This window comes from Dryas octopetala, chromosome 7 (genome assembly GCF_963921425.1).
Source record: "Dryas octopetala chromosome 7, drDryOcto1.1, whole genome shotgun sequence".
In the NCBI taxonomy this organism is placed as follows: domain Eukaryota; kingdom Viridiplantae; phylum Streptophyta; class Magnoliopsida; order Rosales; family Rosaceae; genus Dryas; species Dryas octopetala.
The window spans coordinates 569,758-584,795 of NC_141372.1; the positions used below are offsets into that span (position 1 = coordinate 569,758).

The 15,038-nt window shown below is 35.5% G+C and overlaps 1 protein-coding gene across 1 annotated transcript; it reads left to right on the top strand.

Annotated features, from left to right (window-relative positions):
- The first annotated feature begins 7,075 nt into the window (after positions 1–7,075).
- Positions 7,076–11,948, top strand: SYTB (Calcium-dependent lipid-binding (CaLB domain) family protein). Its single transcript, XM_086250557.1, has 12 exons — positions 7,076–7,645; positions 7,910–8,008; positions 8,113–8,163; positions 8,273–8,396; positions 8,643–8,761; positions 8,969–9,070; positions 9,454–9,528; positions 9,840–9,916; positions 10,001–10,247; positions 10,509–10,859; positions 11,232–11,363; positions 11,640–11,948. Exons 1-12 carry the CDS (start codon positions 7,535–7,537, stop codon positions 11,769–11,771), a joined length of 1,620 nt encoding a protein of 539 aa, XP_086106683.1. The 5' UTR covers positions 7,076–7,534; the 3' UTR covers positions 11,772–11,948.
- The last annotated feature ends 3,090 nt before the right edge of the window (positions 11,949–15,038 follow it).

Sequence of the window (15,038 nt, forward strand, 5' to 3'; positions counted from 1 at the left end):
TTTGTATTGTATTTGTGGGGATCATCAGAATATCTAAATATGAGAATTGAGATGGAAGGATGGGATAGGAGCTATGGGCTACGTGGCCTCATTTCAGCCACACTGCTGAGTGCTGACAAAGATCTTCCAATATTGTATCAATTAAGGAGGGTGGATTGAATGAGAGCACGCTCATCTAGCTTCTCGTGAGGCTTTAGGTTACCTCAATTTCATGGTCTATGACTATTATTCAGGATTATGGCAGAAAATAAGAAATTAATTAATGACTTGTTCTTAGATATGTTTATGTTTAAGAGGACTGCATATATATATGTTCTCTAATTAGCAGGTGGTGAAGTTAGGCATGCAGCAACAGCCAACAGCATTGTTGTGTAATGTGTGGTTGTGGAAATTACATATATGGGACAAGCTAGGGGTACCCTTATAATCTGAGTGTTACAGCCTACTGCCATATATATGCATATATATTATTGTTATATATGTTTAACAGGCAGATCGACATAGCTAGATTCAATTCTAGCTAGCCACCGAAAGTTGGTTTGGCAGGGCTTAATTTGTCAAATGGCTCAAATGTCAATTACATTGCACAGCAGCAAAAGCTAGCTTGACAACGACTAAGCTGCCACACGGCCATGCATGAATGAGCTCATGACTGGTGGTTAATATTATTGCATTATTAATTGTGCCTAAAATCATGTAGATTTGATGTGTTTTCTTCTTCGGCAATGAAGTTTATCTATTGATGAGAGTTCTCTCAAACGAAGTTTCTAACTTGTTACACCAGTTCCTTGACTTTAATTGGCAACTAGATCGCTAGTCTTTGAATGCGAAAGCAGACAAAACTGGGAAAAGAAAAATAACACCTTTTATTTTATCTTCTTCTTCTTTTAATGCCTGTTTGTAATGCAATATTTAATTAGGTGGAAATTAATGATCTTGGATTTTCTCTCATTGAAGTGGGGGTTTAACATGTATCATGCAAGTTAATTTTATAGCTAATTGCAGCTCGTCCCATAATCCCATTAATAATAAATTAAGGAACGATAAATGTTAAAATATAAATGAAAAATAAACCAGCCTTGAGAGTGGCAAAAATGAATGAGTGTTCCCCTACTTTAGAGAACAGATTTTACAAAAGAAAAATGTGTGGTGTGTCCATGACATGCATAATTTTTACTTTAAGTTTCTTTATTTCATTACATCTTCACCTACCTTCACCATTGTCATCGTGATGAATGCATAGATATTATCAAATGAAAGGTATTATCAAATTGATGTTTTAAAGGTATTATCAAATAGCTATTTTAATACCTTTATAAGTATACATCAATGTAATAGCTATTTGATAATACCTTTATAAGTAATAGCTATTTGATAATAGCTATTTTATATCAATGTATACACATATTTTACTTATATATTTTATTTAAATAGCTATTTTAATACCTTTAGTATACATCAATGTAATAGCTAAATTTGATAATACCTTTATAAGTAATAGCTATTTGATAATAGCTATTATCATAATAACTTTATTCATACATCAATGTAATAGCTTCTGGAAAAGAATAATAACAAATTAAATATTAATTGCTTTATTACATAAAATACTGGGTCTATTAATGACAATATATCCATAGACATGGTATACGTAATTCTGAACTATATGAAGCGTGTCTCACGCTTTGATATATTGGCAGTGACATAAGCTGGTATCACCGACCATTGTTAAGAATTAATTAGAACCCTCGTTCTTTGTATTGCAATGCTGCAATAAAGTAAGATTATATATAATATATATATACTCATTTTTATATATATGTTTGGTTTAGGCGGCCTTTTATTATTGGGTTCTTAACTTCTTATATTATTATATATTAACTTAGTGGTATTAACATCGTCAGCTTATATGATTCACAACAATCGAGGTCACGTGCTCTTTGCTTAGATATTATCAAATTGATGTAAAGAAATAAAAAGGTATACCAATAAAGTAAAATATATGTTGCTCACTCATGACATAAAGAGGCATCAACCAAATCACAACAAATAAAAGGTCGGTTTCTCAAAAGAATGGTCAACTCATCATAAATAAAGTGTTTTTCTTTCCTCCTCTTTTAAGTTTGGATCCAGATCATGGTTGTTACTTGTTAGTCCTTCCACTTTGCCATGTTTAATTACTGTATATTTTATCATTTATGTCTTTTATAATATGTATATATATAATTGGGCCATCTTGATAGGGTTGGGCTTACAGTAAGACAATCTACTATGAGCCCAGTTCAATCATTGAGCCATCTTCTCTAGTTGGGTATACTATGAGCCCAGTTTTAGTAATTGGGCCACCTTCTTTGGAAATTTCCTAGTTAGTCTTACTTCCTGGTTCTAACCCCACATATTTTGTTTTTGGTACAATGGAGGGAGGGCCTAAGCCCAAAAGCAAACCGAACATATTTCAAAAGAATCCTCCTCAGTTCTCCTCTATCATTGCAGGACTTGTCATTGACTCATTGGCTTGGCTTCTAAATAACTGAGCTTTTTTATCTGCTGTTGTTCCCACTATGGAGGTGGCCTCTTCTGTCCCTTAAAATGGTGACAAATTTCTTTATACTGAAATTGATGTTTATTCTAAACATTACCACAAAAAATGCATTACATTTCTGAATATCTATTCTTGTGTAATGAGAAGATTCCCCCAATGTTCTAACTAACGTTCGTGACATGTAATATGTTTTATGGTAGTGGTCCATGTCCACGCATGATGTTGAATTGTTGATGCAAATTTTGCAATGGTTTTGATGTACAGGCCGAGTTTGGGTCTAGGCGCCAATCGTTAACCAGCTAAAACTAGTGGCTGCTATCAAAAGCGACAGTTAATTAAGAGATTGAGATCATACTGAAATTTAATTACTAATATATATCAATATCCCAAGTCCGACAGATAAGGGAGAGAAAGACTCCCAAGTTTTTTCTTTTGTTTTGTTTGTCACACATTATTTTTGTCTTTCATGGCTTTAATGTGATGTGTTTTATTGAGAATTAAACCAACCTCTTTTGTTATTTTGTGCTTTCTGTCCAAAACAGTTTGAGCCTGTTTGTTGTCGTCCAAAACAGCTTAAGTCTATTTACCTCTCTTAAAATCAACTCGAGCTTATTGTTCGCCGTAAAAGTTGCCTCGAGCCATTTTTTTATCTTATGAGTTTCTATTTTCTGAACTTTTCTAAAGTGTGTCGTTTCGTTTTACTAAAGCCTATTAAGACATCTAATGTTTGTATTAGGGTTTTAATTTTGAGAAGCTAATAGAAAGCCAGCCACCGAGCTGCTCCATTTTCTCTCTCTCGGATTTGTGATTGATCAGTGTGTTGGTGTGTGTTTGCTTTGATTCTCTTTGAGATTTCTACATGTTTTAAGAAGGATTTCTTTCTCTGAAGCTTTTAAATGGTTGATATATGAGTAATTAATTTGACCAAGAATATCTTTGAAAGGGTTGGAGTCGGCCGAAACCAAAACCAAAAGGTTGCTTTCAATGGGATTTTGGACACAACAATTGTGTCACCACAAAAATAAAGTTATTACTACTATAGACACGTAGTATGTGTTGGAACTTGGAAGTAAAACAAAACACGAAAATGGGAAAAGAGATAATCTAAATAAACGAACCAAAACAAAAATAAAGTATTTTATATAACATTTCTTTTTTAATATAACGTTTACATCACAAATTGATTACATACCCTTGTAATAGTTGGATAATTCTCTAACGGTGATATCCTCATTTTAAGAATAGTGCCTAATTTTAAACACCCTAATCACCAAAAAAATTTGTCTAAACTCCCACCCATCTAGAAACTCTTTCAAAACCCCCTAAAACTTATAATCCTAAATTACCCTTCTGACGCGCGCTGACGCATGCTGACACGTGCTTACGTCACTATAATTGAATTTTTGTGAAACTGTTTTTTTTTTTTTTTTTTCTGGAATTGAAGTTTTTGCTAAAACTCAATATTTTCCTAAAACTAAAATCAAACACTGAAATTGAATTTCATTACACTAAAACTGAATTTCAAAAATTCAGTTACACTGAAACTGAATTTCAAGAATTCAATTACACTGAAACTGAATTTCAGAAATTCAGTTACACTAAATTGAAGAATTCAGTTATGAATTCACTTACTGAAACTGAATTAAGTAATGAAACAATTACACCTCGACTAAAATGCAATTACACCTTAATTAAAAAACAATTACACCTTTACTAAAACAATTACACTTCACTAAAACAGTTACACCTTTATTGAATTTCGTTTCACTAAAAAAAACACAGTAACCTTATCAAAAAAAAAAACAACAATACAACAAGTCATTGAAATGAGAGGAGTAGCCAACAATACAACGTCGTCCGATCACCTCACGCGCGACGAGTATACGACAGCCGCCACTGCCTCGATCTGTTTCTACCTGCAAGTTTGATTCATCATATTTCAGAACCATAATTTCATTCAAAATTCATTTAAAACTCATGTTTCACGAACTGAAACTGTTTCACGAACTGAAACTGTTTCACGAACTGAAACTGTTTCACGAAATGAAACTGTTTCACGAACTGAAACTGTTTAATCAATAAATGAAGTAAATTTGTATATACTTATAAATCAATTAAAAACCACATTTCTATATGATTTATAACAAATTCAATTAAAACAGATTCACAAATTATACATTTCACAGACAGATTCACAAATCAATTTCAAATTAGGGTTTTCAAATCAGGGCTTTTGAATTTCAATGCAATTGAACCAAGATTTGTATACCAGTAAAGAGAGACTGTCAAAGGGAAAAGAATGAGACCGGAACCACTTCAATCCGCCGCTGGAATCGCCGGCAACGGCGGCGATAAGTCTCAGACTTTCTCGGCGTCGATTCGCCGTCCACGGTGGTCAGCTGGAGAATCAGAGACCACCATCACACTCACCACGTCGAGAGGAAGCTTCTGGAAGTAGAGAGCGGCTGCGACGTCGCCAAAATCTCGAAGTCACCGCCGGAGATGACGATCGGACTTCGGGTTGTATTTGGGTTTATGAGGATTTTATTGGAAAGAAAAGGCCATGAATAGATAGAGGAGGAAGAGGCGAGAAGAACCCAACCAGTTCGACACCTCGTCGTCGTCGGAATTGATGGATCGCCGGCGAGGGAGCTCGGGTTTGCCTAGACCGATCCGGCGTCGATGTTATGTTTCGTGGAGAGTGGAGGGCAAGGATATGAAGAGGAAGGAGAGGCGAGTGTGATGGGACCGGTCTCGCCGGCAACCGTCGCCAGACGGTGGCGCACGCACCGGCGATAGTAGCGGGGAGAGAGAGAACGCAGAGGGGAAGAGAGGCACCTGATGGGGAGAGAGAGAGAGAGAGAGAGAGAGAGAGAGAGAGAGAGAGAGAGAGAGAGAGAGAGAGAGAGCACCTATAAATTGAAAATGAAAATAAAAAAAAAGGGTAAAACTAGAAAATTAAAAGATGGGGAGTCAAACTTGACTGGGTATTAGTTGATTAGGGGGTTTAGGAAAATATTAAGTGTAAGATTGGGGGTTATAGGAGAGGTAGATTTTGGGTGGAGGTTATGAAAGATTTTATCTCTAACTAGGGGGTGTATAATTATTAACATTAAATATTAAAATGATCACAATAATAATTAAATGGCCAAACAATTTTCAAAATAGTTAATTTTTTGTATGAATAATTATTAGATAATTGAACCGTTTGGATCGTAGAGCCATATCTTGAGGTGGGCCCCAACAAAATTGCCCTCTTTCTTCTTAAAATGAGGGCATCCTCATAAAAGCATGACAAATTATAGTTTATGATTTTATCCATCTTCGAATAAAAAAATAAAATATACCCTTTTTTTTATGTGGGGAGTAGAATCCAATAATTGTCATCTCTCCAATATTGCGCTAGAATCAAGCGGCATACAATTAGGAAGGGTGTTGAAAAAGAGTTCTTGTCTATGAGGCTATAATTTCTCTACTTCAAGTCTTCATCTTATAGCAATATAGACTATATAGTATAAGCTAGAAGTCTACATTGAAGTTCAGCATACCATTAATTATTATCTTGTTTGATCCTTCAAATTGGTCACTGCAGAACCACCATACACAACCCATCTGTCATTGACTCATTGAACATGTGTCATGTGAACCTGCCACTCTATAGTGAACCAACTGAAAAGGACAACCATACAAAGGGACAATGTATTGATCGTGGTAAGCATTATGTGAGTTTTAATCTTACCCAATATCTTTATTTTTTATTGTTTGGTTGGTGATGCTGAATCCAGAGCCAAATTGTTAAATTTATATGCAATTTGACTAAAATTGACAATTGCAAAGAGGTAATAAGGACAAAGGAGGAAGGGTAATGCTATCCATATTCTCAAATCTACCTTTTTCATTATTATTTTTATTTTACAATATAAATTTATGATCAAAACCGTTTATTTTTTAGATCTAAATATGAAGATTATATTTGTAAAAAATTAACCAAATTAAAAATTATTTAGTTATGTATCTGTGATCAAATAAACAGATGATTTTGGTAATAATTTGATTCACCATTAGTTTATTTATAACGATTACATGATCAAACGATTTCATATTTAGTTATTTTTTACAGAGATTATCTTCAAATAATTATTTAAAAAATAAATATTTTTTATCACAAAAATACATCGTAAAATTAAAAAAAAAAAAAAATATATATATATATATATATATATATAAAAGTGGAGAAGGAAATGGAGAAGGTGAGTAGCATTCTTATCGAAGGAAAGCAGGTCTATAACTGTAAATGAAATCTGTAAGAAAGCGCAATAGTGTCAAAAGAGGAAACCAGGAGGTCAAAAAAGTAATAAAGACGCGTGAGGACAAACACTCAAAATAGAAGCCAATCATTTTCTTCCTTTTTAGATATTTTGATGAATTAATTTAAACTTTTTTTTTTTGGCCACTATGAATTAATTTAAACTTAACGCTGTAGATATAGCAGTAACCGGAAGTCCGGAACCGGGCCCTGTCTTTAGTATTAAAACTTTAAAAGATATTTCAAATTGGACAGTTCATCAGAGCGATCCAAGAAATCACTTAGACGTTACCGACACTTGAGAAACCCACTACAGCCGTTGTGTGGATCAAGTGGTCGTTGGATATAAAGCTTTCCCACCAAGAATAAATGCCTCCTTTAATGCATTTCCAGATAAGAAAATCCAGATGAGAACAATTTTCGTCATACCACTCAAAGGGGGGGTGACTATTTTTTTTTTCTTTTCGGCAACAAGAATGTGAATCAACAAGTTACAAGAGCAAAGTGAATTTCAAGAGGTTTTGAATTACAGTTTTATGTTCTTTCTTGGTTTACACTCCTAATTGCAGTCTTGGTCTGTACAAAAGCAAAGTGAATTTCCAGAGGTGTCTTTACTCGCACTCCATTTTTACTTTTTTTTCGTTCGGGTTCTTGATAATTTTGGGTTTTCTGAGGGCAAACTAGAGATGGGAATTCTGAGTTCTATACTGGGTTTTTGTGGTTTTGGAGTGGGAACTTCAATTGGGCTTGTAATCGGGTATTACCTGTTCATCTACTTCCTGCCAACTGATGTCAAGGTTGGTTTCTCGCTTCCTTTCTTGTTCTCCAATCTCTTTCTTCATTGCTAATTCTGCTTTTGTTTGGTTGAATTATACCCTTTCTGTATTTCCATGCTTGGACTCGTATAAGTGGTTGAGTAAGTGCTTGTTGATTTGCTTATGCGCTAGTTATAAAAATGCATAAACACCAAGAAAAAATTATGATAAATGTTACATGTTCAAACCCACTTATTAAGTTTGCATTTCTGCTATTATATCTAATGCTGATGGTGATGCATCCAGGATCCTGTTATTCGTCCTCTGGTTGAACAAGATTCGAAAACCTTGCAAAGGCTGCTTCCGGAGATACCCTTGTGGGTTAAAAATCCAGACTATGATCGTGTATGTTAATCTTTGGAATTTTAGTTTTCACACTCGCGTATTTGTGTTCCAATTGTCATATTTAGATATAACAAGAAGCTTATCATAATTCTTTTTCTGTGAAGCTTGACTGGCTTAACCAATTCGTTGGGCTTATGTGGCCTTATCTGGACAAGGTATGTGACACTACTATTATAACACTGTACAGTTATTCTCCGGAGGTGCTTCTTTGGTTTACTCCATCTTACTCTTTTGTGTTGAGTATTGATGGTTCAATTTTTTTAGGCAATTTGCAAAACTGCAACGACCGTAGCAAAGCCCATTATTGCTGAACAAATTCCAAAATACAAAATTGAATCCGTTGAGTTTGAAGCACTAACCTTGGGCTCCCTACCACCAACTTTTCAAGGTTGAGTTGATCCTCTCTCTCTCTCTCTCTCTCTCTCTCTCTCTCTCTCTCTCTCTCTAACACGCACACACAACTGTACAACTACAATATGTTTTCGTTGTCCTATCTGTCAATTATATGCTTGAGTGAACAAGTTATCACCCAACTTAATTTTGTGTTTCATCTTATGTTAAACTTTTGTTTCATTCGGGGACTCTCTGCAATTCTATTGATGGATTACTCATTCTTGGTTTCATTATATGCCAGGAATGAAAGTTTATGTTACTGGTGAGAAGGAATTGATTATGGAATTATCAATGAAGTGGGCAGGCAATCCTAACATCATTGTTGCAGTTAAAGGATTTGGGTTGAGAGCCACAGTCCAGGTACTTGCCAATGCGAAAGCATAAAGAAACTAGTATTTTTTAAAGTTGGGTACATTTATACACACTCCCCCCCCCTCTCCCCCCCCTCCCCACCACAGAAATTCTCTCTCACACACACACGGGTCAATACTTATAACAAAAGTAAGGAGGAGATTTATTTCTGGGTTCAAGGTTTGAATGGGGCATTGATTGTTTGGAGTGTCTCAGGTGGTTGATTTACAAGTGTTTGCTTCTCCACGTATCACCCTGAAGCCTTTGGTTCCAGCGTTTCCTTGTTTTGCAAAAATTTGTGTGTCTCTTATGGAGAAGGTACGGTAATGATTCCATTTTCAAGTTGTTAAAAATACTTGATTATTGTTGCACAGCAGAAAATTTAGTTGGTAGTCACAGATGTAATATGTTTATAATTAGATATGCAACATTCTGAGGACTGGTAGTCTCAAGTCTGGTACCTACCATGAGTCGGAAATGTATAATCTTTTCAAAATGATATTCATTTCGAGATATTGATTCTATGTGTCCTCAATTGAATTGAAAAAGGCTTGGATGTCCTAGACGTCCACCTTACACTACAGCCTCCATAATTATTATTCTTTGTGGTATCTATAATGTGACATGTGTCCCTGTCTCCTTACCGCCATTTTGTTTTCTTATTCTTTTCCCTTCTCAGCTATCTCCTTCTGATTTTGCAGCCACATGTTGACTTTGGATTAAAACTGCTAGGAGCAGATGCTATGTCTATTCCTGGCCTATATAGGTTTGTCCAGGTAGCACTTCTAACTTTTACAGAGATTAAGCAGTGATTTAATTGGTGATTTGCATTATATGTATCCATGTATGATTAGTGATTATGTTGTCTCAAGATATTTCTTACAATTTAATGTCATTCTTTGCATAACTGTTTGCAGTGATTGAATGGGGAAAAAGAAAACAAGAAAAAAAGAAGATGCATGATGATTCGCTTTAATATGCTATAAAACAAGATGCATTGATTACTTTTTCATGGAATATCTTGTTTCAACTTGGTTTTGTTATTGCGTAAATCCTGTTTGATTCCCCAGTTTACTTTTTCTCGCAGGAGCTTATTAAAGATCAAGTGGCAAATATGTTGCTATGGCCCAAAGCCCTAGAAGTACAAATCATGGATCCCATGGTGTAAGCATGTTTTATTGTTTCATTTCAAGTGATTGGGTCAAGCTCTTTGTTGTGTGACTTGATAATTTTGTTTAACTCTGCCAGTGCCATGAAGAGACCTGTTGGGATTCTCAATGTGAAGGTTGTAAGGGCAATAAATCTTAAAAAGAAAGATTTATTGGGAGGATCAGATCCTTATGTGAAACTAAAGCTCACTGAGGACAAGCTTCCTTCAAAGAAAACAACTGTGAAACGCAGCACTTTGAACCCTGAATGGAATGAGGAATTTAATTTGGTTGTCAAAGACCCAGGAACTCAAGCACTAGAGTTTATTGTTTATGATTGGGAAAAGGTATGGTTCTTTAGAAGTGATTTGCTCTAGTCCTGGAATCTTAGGTCACATTCTGGGGACATTTTCTTTGTTTGCACACGTGAAGGAAAGTAGACATATTTTCCATAGCCCTGTCCTTGTTTGGTGTAATTCTTTATTTTCCACAATGCGTAGAAACATATATAAGTGGGAACCCCAGAGCTTTGTACTCTTTGTTATTTAGTAGTAATTTCTATATTTCTCTCCTTATATTTATCATGATGTAGGTCTCATTTTCCTTAGGTTGGCAAACATGAAAAGATGGGTATGAATGTCATTCCCTTGAAAGAACTTACGCCTGATGAACCTAAAGTTGTGACTCTTGACATACTGAAAAACGTGGACCCAAATGCTGTTCAAAATGAGAAGTCTCGTGGACAGCTTGTTGTGGAACTGGTTTATAAGCCCCTTAAAGAGGATGAGATGCCTAAAGATAATGAAGATTCAAATACCATACAAAAGGCTCCTGAAGGAACACCTGCAGCCGGTGGTGTGCTTGTAGTTATTGTCCATGAAGCTGAAGATGTGGAAGGAAAGCACCACAATAATCCACATGTGCGAATACTTTTCAGAGGGGAGGAGAAAAGAACCAAGGTATACTGTAATGTCTTTTGTTGTTGTCATTCCTGTATTCTTTTTACATTGGAGCACTTTGTGTGATGATGATGCATGTAGAGTCGAAGTTGCTGCTGCATGTGTATTAGATAGATAAATTGAAGTTCTCATGAATAGACGAAGTTGCTCCTAAATTGATCATTTTTTTCGGTAAGAGGGGAGCTGAAGCCCAACTAAATTGATCTTTGAAAGTATGGGAACCTATTGGGTTTCCCTCCGACCAACTGTGATGTTGATGCAATAAGAAAAGCCTGAATGCCATTCATTTAATCTGATTTGACATTTTCATAGTTTAACTTGGCTACGGTCATTTTGCATGTCAATTGACAATTACATTTGGAACTGACACAGCATGTCAAGAAAAATCGGGATCCAAGATGGGACGAGGAGTTTCAGTTTATCCTAGATGAAGCACCTAAGAATGATAGACTTCGTGTTGAAGTAGTTAGCACCTCCTCAAGGATGGGCCTGCTGCATCCCAAGGTACACATTGCAACCACCATAAAGATTGATTCATCACTTAAAGGCTGCAACACATTCAACTCATGTAGATTTGTGTTTTTCAGTAACCACTCAAAATTTGAAATCATGTGGTTGGTTCAATATGTCTGGTAAAAGCTTATTTTTGCATATCCCATGGGAATGGAAACTAAGTTTAAAAAAATTAGGTAAAAAAGGTTCTGCTGGTTCATAACTTAATTCAAAAAAGAAATGCACATTGAGGTAATTTATGATATTCTGATGTTTTCTTCGAATCAGGAAACTCTTGGATATGTGGATATAAATTTAGCGGATGTTGTTAGCAATAGAAGAATCAATGAGAAATACCATCTCATTGACTCAAAGAATGGAAAGCTTCAACTCGAGCTGCAATGGAGAACATCTTCTTGAGGGCATTGCAGCAAAGATTGGGATGAAATGGGGAAAATGGTGTAAGTTTTCTAGGTTTTCAGCAAAGATTGGCTTTGTTTACTTTTTAAGTTCATTGTACTGTTGATATATGTTGTCCTAGTTGACAATTTGTCTTTAGTTGGAAGACTAATTGATTTGTAAATTTTGATTCGCTCAGATTATGTTGTTTCCATGTTTATATACCTGTGTGATGCCTCCTATTGATTTCACTCCACCTGACAATTTAAGACTATCCCTTTGAAGGCCGTGGATTTACCAGTATCTGATAAAATGTCAATTTAGCATGGCTTCTTTTCAAGAGTTAGATATCAAATTTTGGAATTGGATTATGCCCGTGTTATAATCTTTCATTGAAATAATTAGCATTGGACGCCCATAAAAAAGCTTTAGCAATTTTTTTTTTTTTTAAATTCAGGAAAGAGAGAGAGGGCGAGAGCTTAACTCTTTAGGTGCCGCTTGAGCTATATATGGCTGTGTTTCTTGTTAAGATCAATTTGGCTCTTGTTTCAACGAACTTATGCTTCCTTGCGAAGAAATAAATGGATGATTGTAATTTGTTGATGGTAGCAGAGTTGGGCCTGATTGTTATATTAGTGCAGGGGGTTTAATCAGGGATTCTAATGCTCAATGGTTGACTGGGTTTGCTGTTAACCTTGGTGGTGAGATCCTGACAGCTAGACTTTGGGGTCTTTATCATGGTTTATGTATGGCTTGGGACATGGGGGATTCAGACAGGTCTTGGTGGAGATGGACTCTAGCTGTGCAGTTAATCTTGTGATGCAAAAGTCTGCCCATCACTTGATTCACTTCCCTCTTGTTTCCTTAGTTGGTGCCTGCCCGTGTCTGCTAAAGAGAAGTTGGAACTGTAAATAGACTCATATTGTTGGCCTCAAAGTTTACTCTCAGCCTCCTCTTGATTGTTCTCACTGTTTGTTAGAGGACTTTTTGGGTGTTCCTCGTAGCAGGCTAGTGGCTCGGTAGTTTTCTGCTGTTGGGCCTTTGGCTTACCTAAAAAAAAAAAAAAAAAAAATCAGAAAGACACAGGTTAAATTGACCATCCTCAGTTGTTGAGTTCATCACCTTAACATATTTTGTCTAGCAAAATAAAAATGAAATCGTCAACACTCATTCAGTAGTTATTTACTGAAACATCCACCAATATTTGACAAATAACTACTGAATAATCTATCAAAGTTTGACAGATACCTGTAGAATGATCATTCAGTAGTTATCTACCAAAACCTTCACCAATATTCGGTAGATAATTACCGAATAATCCATCAAAGTTTGGCAAATACCTGTAGAATGAACATTCGGTAGTTATCTACCAAAGGGTAAAATTAGAATTTTTGAAATAAGGTGGTGGATTTAGCCCGGCCAATCAGAAATCATTTGTCATGTGCCTTAAAGTGAATAATAATACCTTTGTTTTCTTTCTTTTACTTGGTGGAAGTAAAAATCTGCTGGGTTGGGCAACACAAACAGTTGGAGTTGTCTTCCTTTGCCATTTCGGGCTTTTGGTCAGGCCCGGGTTTTAATGGCCCAACTGGGATTCAAAGGTCCAGTTTAAATTTGGTCATATCCACAGCCCGTTTTATCCAAAGGAAAGTTGGGTCGTGAATAGCCCAATAGTGACCCGTTGATGTGACCTGTTGCCGACTTTGCACTCTATTTGATTGAACACTGGACACTGGGGAGAATAATTTATCATCATCTTCATTGCAATTTGGAAAAGTATTTTGAATTGAATGACGGGCTGGCAATCATCAGGTCCATCACCCATCTATCACCTATCAATTGCTCCTGATTCTGCAGGTATTGAAAAGAAAGCCTAAAACCTTTACCAAAATAAGTAAAAGTAGGCCGCATTATTGTTGTTACTATTGGTTTGCTTTCCTCCTCAGCCCATCTCAATTCTCAAGGCTAAAAGCTTATAACCTTCTGAGTCATGATGATGATGATCATGTTAAGATTGAGGGTAAAATTGGAAGAGAATCCTGATGAATGATGATCATGTTCAAATTGAGGGTAAAATTGGAAGATAACTCCCATGGATGATGATCATGTTCAAATTGAGGGTAAAATTGGAAGATACTCCCATGAATTTCATGATGATCATGTTAAAATTGAGAGTATATTGCAAGATAATCCCGATAAATGACGATGTTGATGTTAAAAGTTAAAACTGACGAAAAAATAAAACTATAAAAGAGAAGAAAAGGAAATAAAATTAGAGGTGTGCGGATGCTCCAATGCATAAAGATTTTGTGACTCAAAATCTATACTGTAAGGATAACAAATAAAAAACGGTTAAAAATGCATCCATAACATAAACTGTGTCAATGAATTTTGGGGATCTAGCAAAATATATATATATTTTAAGCACAATTATAATTGGCCCAACTGTACCAAAGAAGAGACAAATTTGAAGTTTCCATTGTACCCAAGCATGTGCGTTTGTATGGACCTCTAGGCAGTATGCACTCAAGCACGCGCCTATTCCAATAGTGAATTGACTGAGTGTGTTTTCATATTAAGTCTTTTCATTTCACCCTTTAGGCTTTAGCAAGTGGTAGTGGTACACTTAAATTCAGTCCAACAAAAAAAGTGGTACACTTTCGATCAAGTTGTTCCAGGTCTACATAAGAAGATGGACCTCTTACTTGATGTGAATAGAGTAGTGGTGGGGTTCCCTTGTACAACAAGCTTCAATTTTTATGTCCGAACTAACCATGATTTTTCGAGTTGGTTTAGTGTATCGGTTGGTTTGGATACATAAATTCATTTCATAAATAGACAGAATTCATTATAAATTTTAAGATACAAAATTAAAAGAAACGTGTCTTTAAAATTTTTCTAATTTTTCAAGCTAAAAGATAGAAAATTAAATAGATAGTCCCAATTTTGTTGACAATAAGCTCACTGTTTATACCCCCACCCAAAATTGCCCACGTGAATATTTTTTGGGTTCAAAAGAGAGCTAGTTGCGTTATTTTCCAGGAGAATGTCATCAAATGGAAGTGAAAGGAGAGCCATCAAATATTAACCCAAACTCTCGGCTGAACAACCTTGGCTGAATAAAACTGATTCATCAAGCTATCTTATCTCATTCTTCTTTTCGTTAACACAATAATACTTGTTCACTATTAAAAGTAACTTATCTTTTATTTACTCTATAAAAACAAGTTATTCTCAATCACCATATACCTGACTACAAAATTTGGGATCAAATAAAATTGACCAATA

What these genes read in the sequence shown, in the direction of transcription:
- SYTB (XM_086250557.1), top strand. Translation starts at nt 7,535, where the DNA reads ATGGGAATTCTGAGTTCTATACTGGGTTTTTGTGGTTTTGGAGTGGGA. An exon ending in CCTACCACCAACTTTTCAAG is followed by an intron (nt 8,397 to 8,642) that starts GTTGAGTTGATC and finishes ATTATATGCCAG; the next exon opens with GAATGAAAGTTTATGTTACT. An exon ending in GCCTATATAGGTTTGTCCAG is followed by an intron (nt 9,529 to 9,839) that starts GTAGCACTTCTA and finishes TTTTTCTCGCAG; the next exon opens with GAGCTTATTAAAGATCAAGT.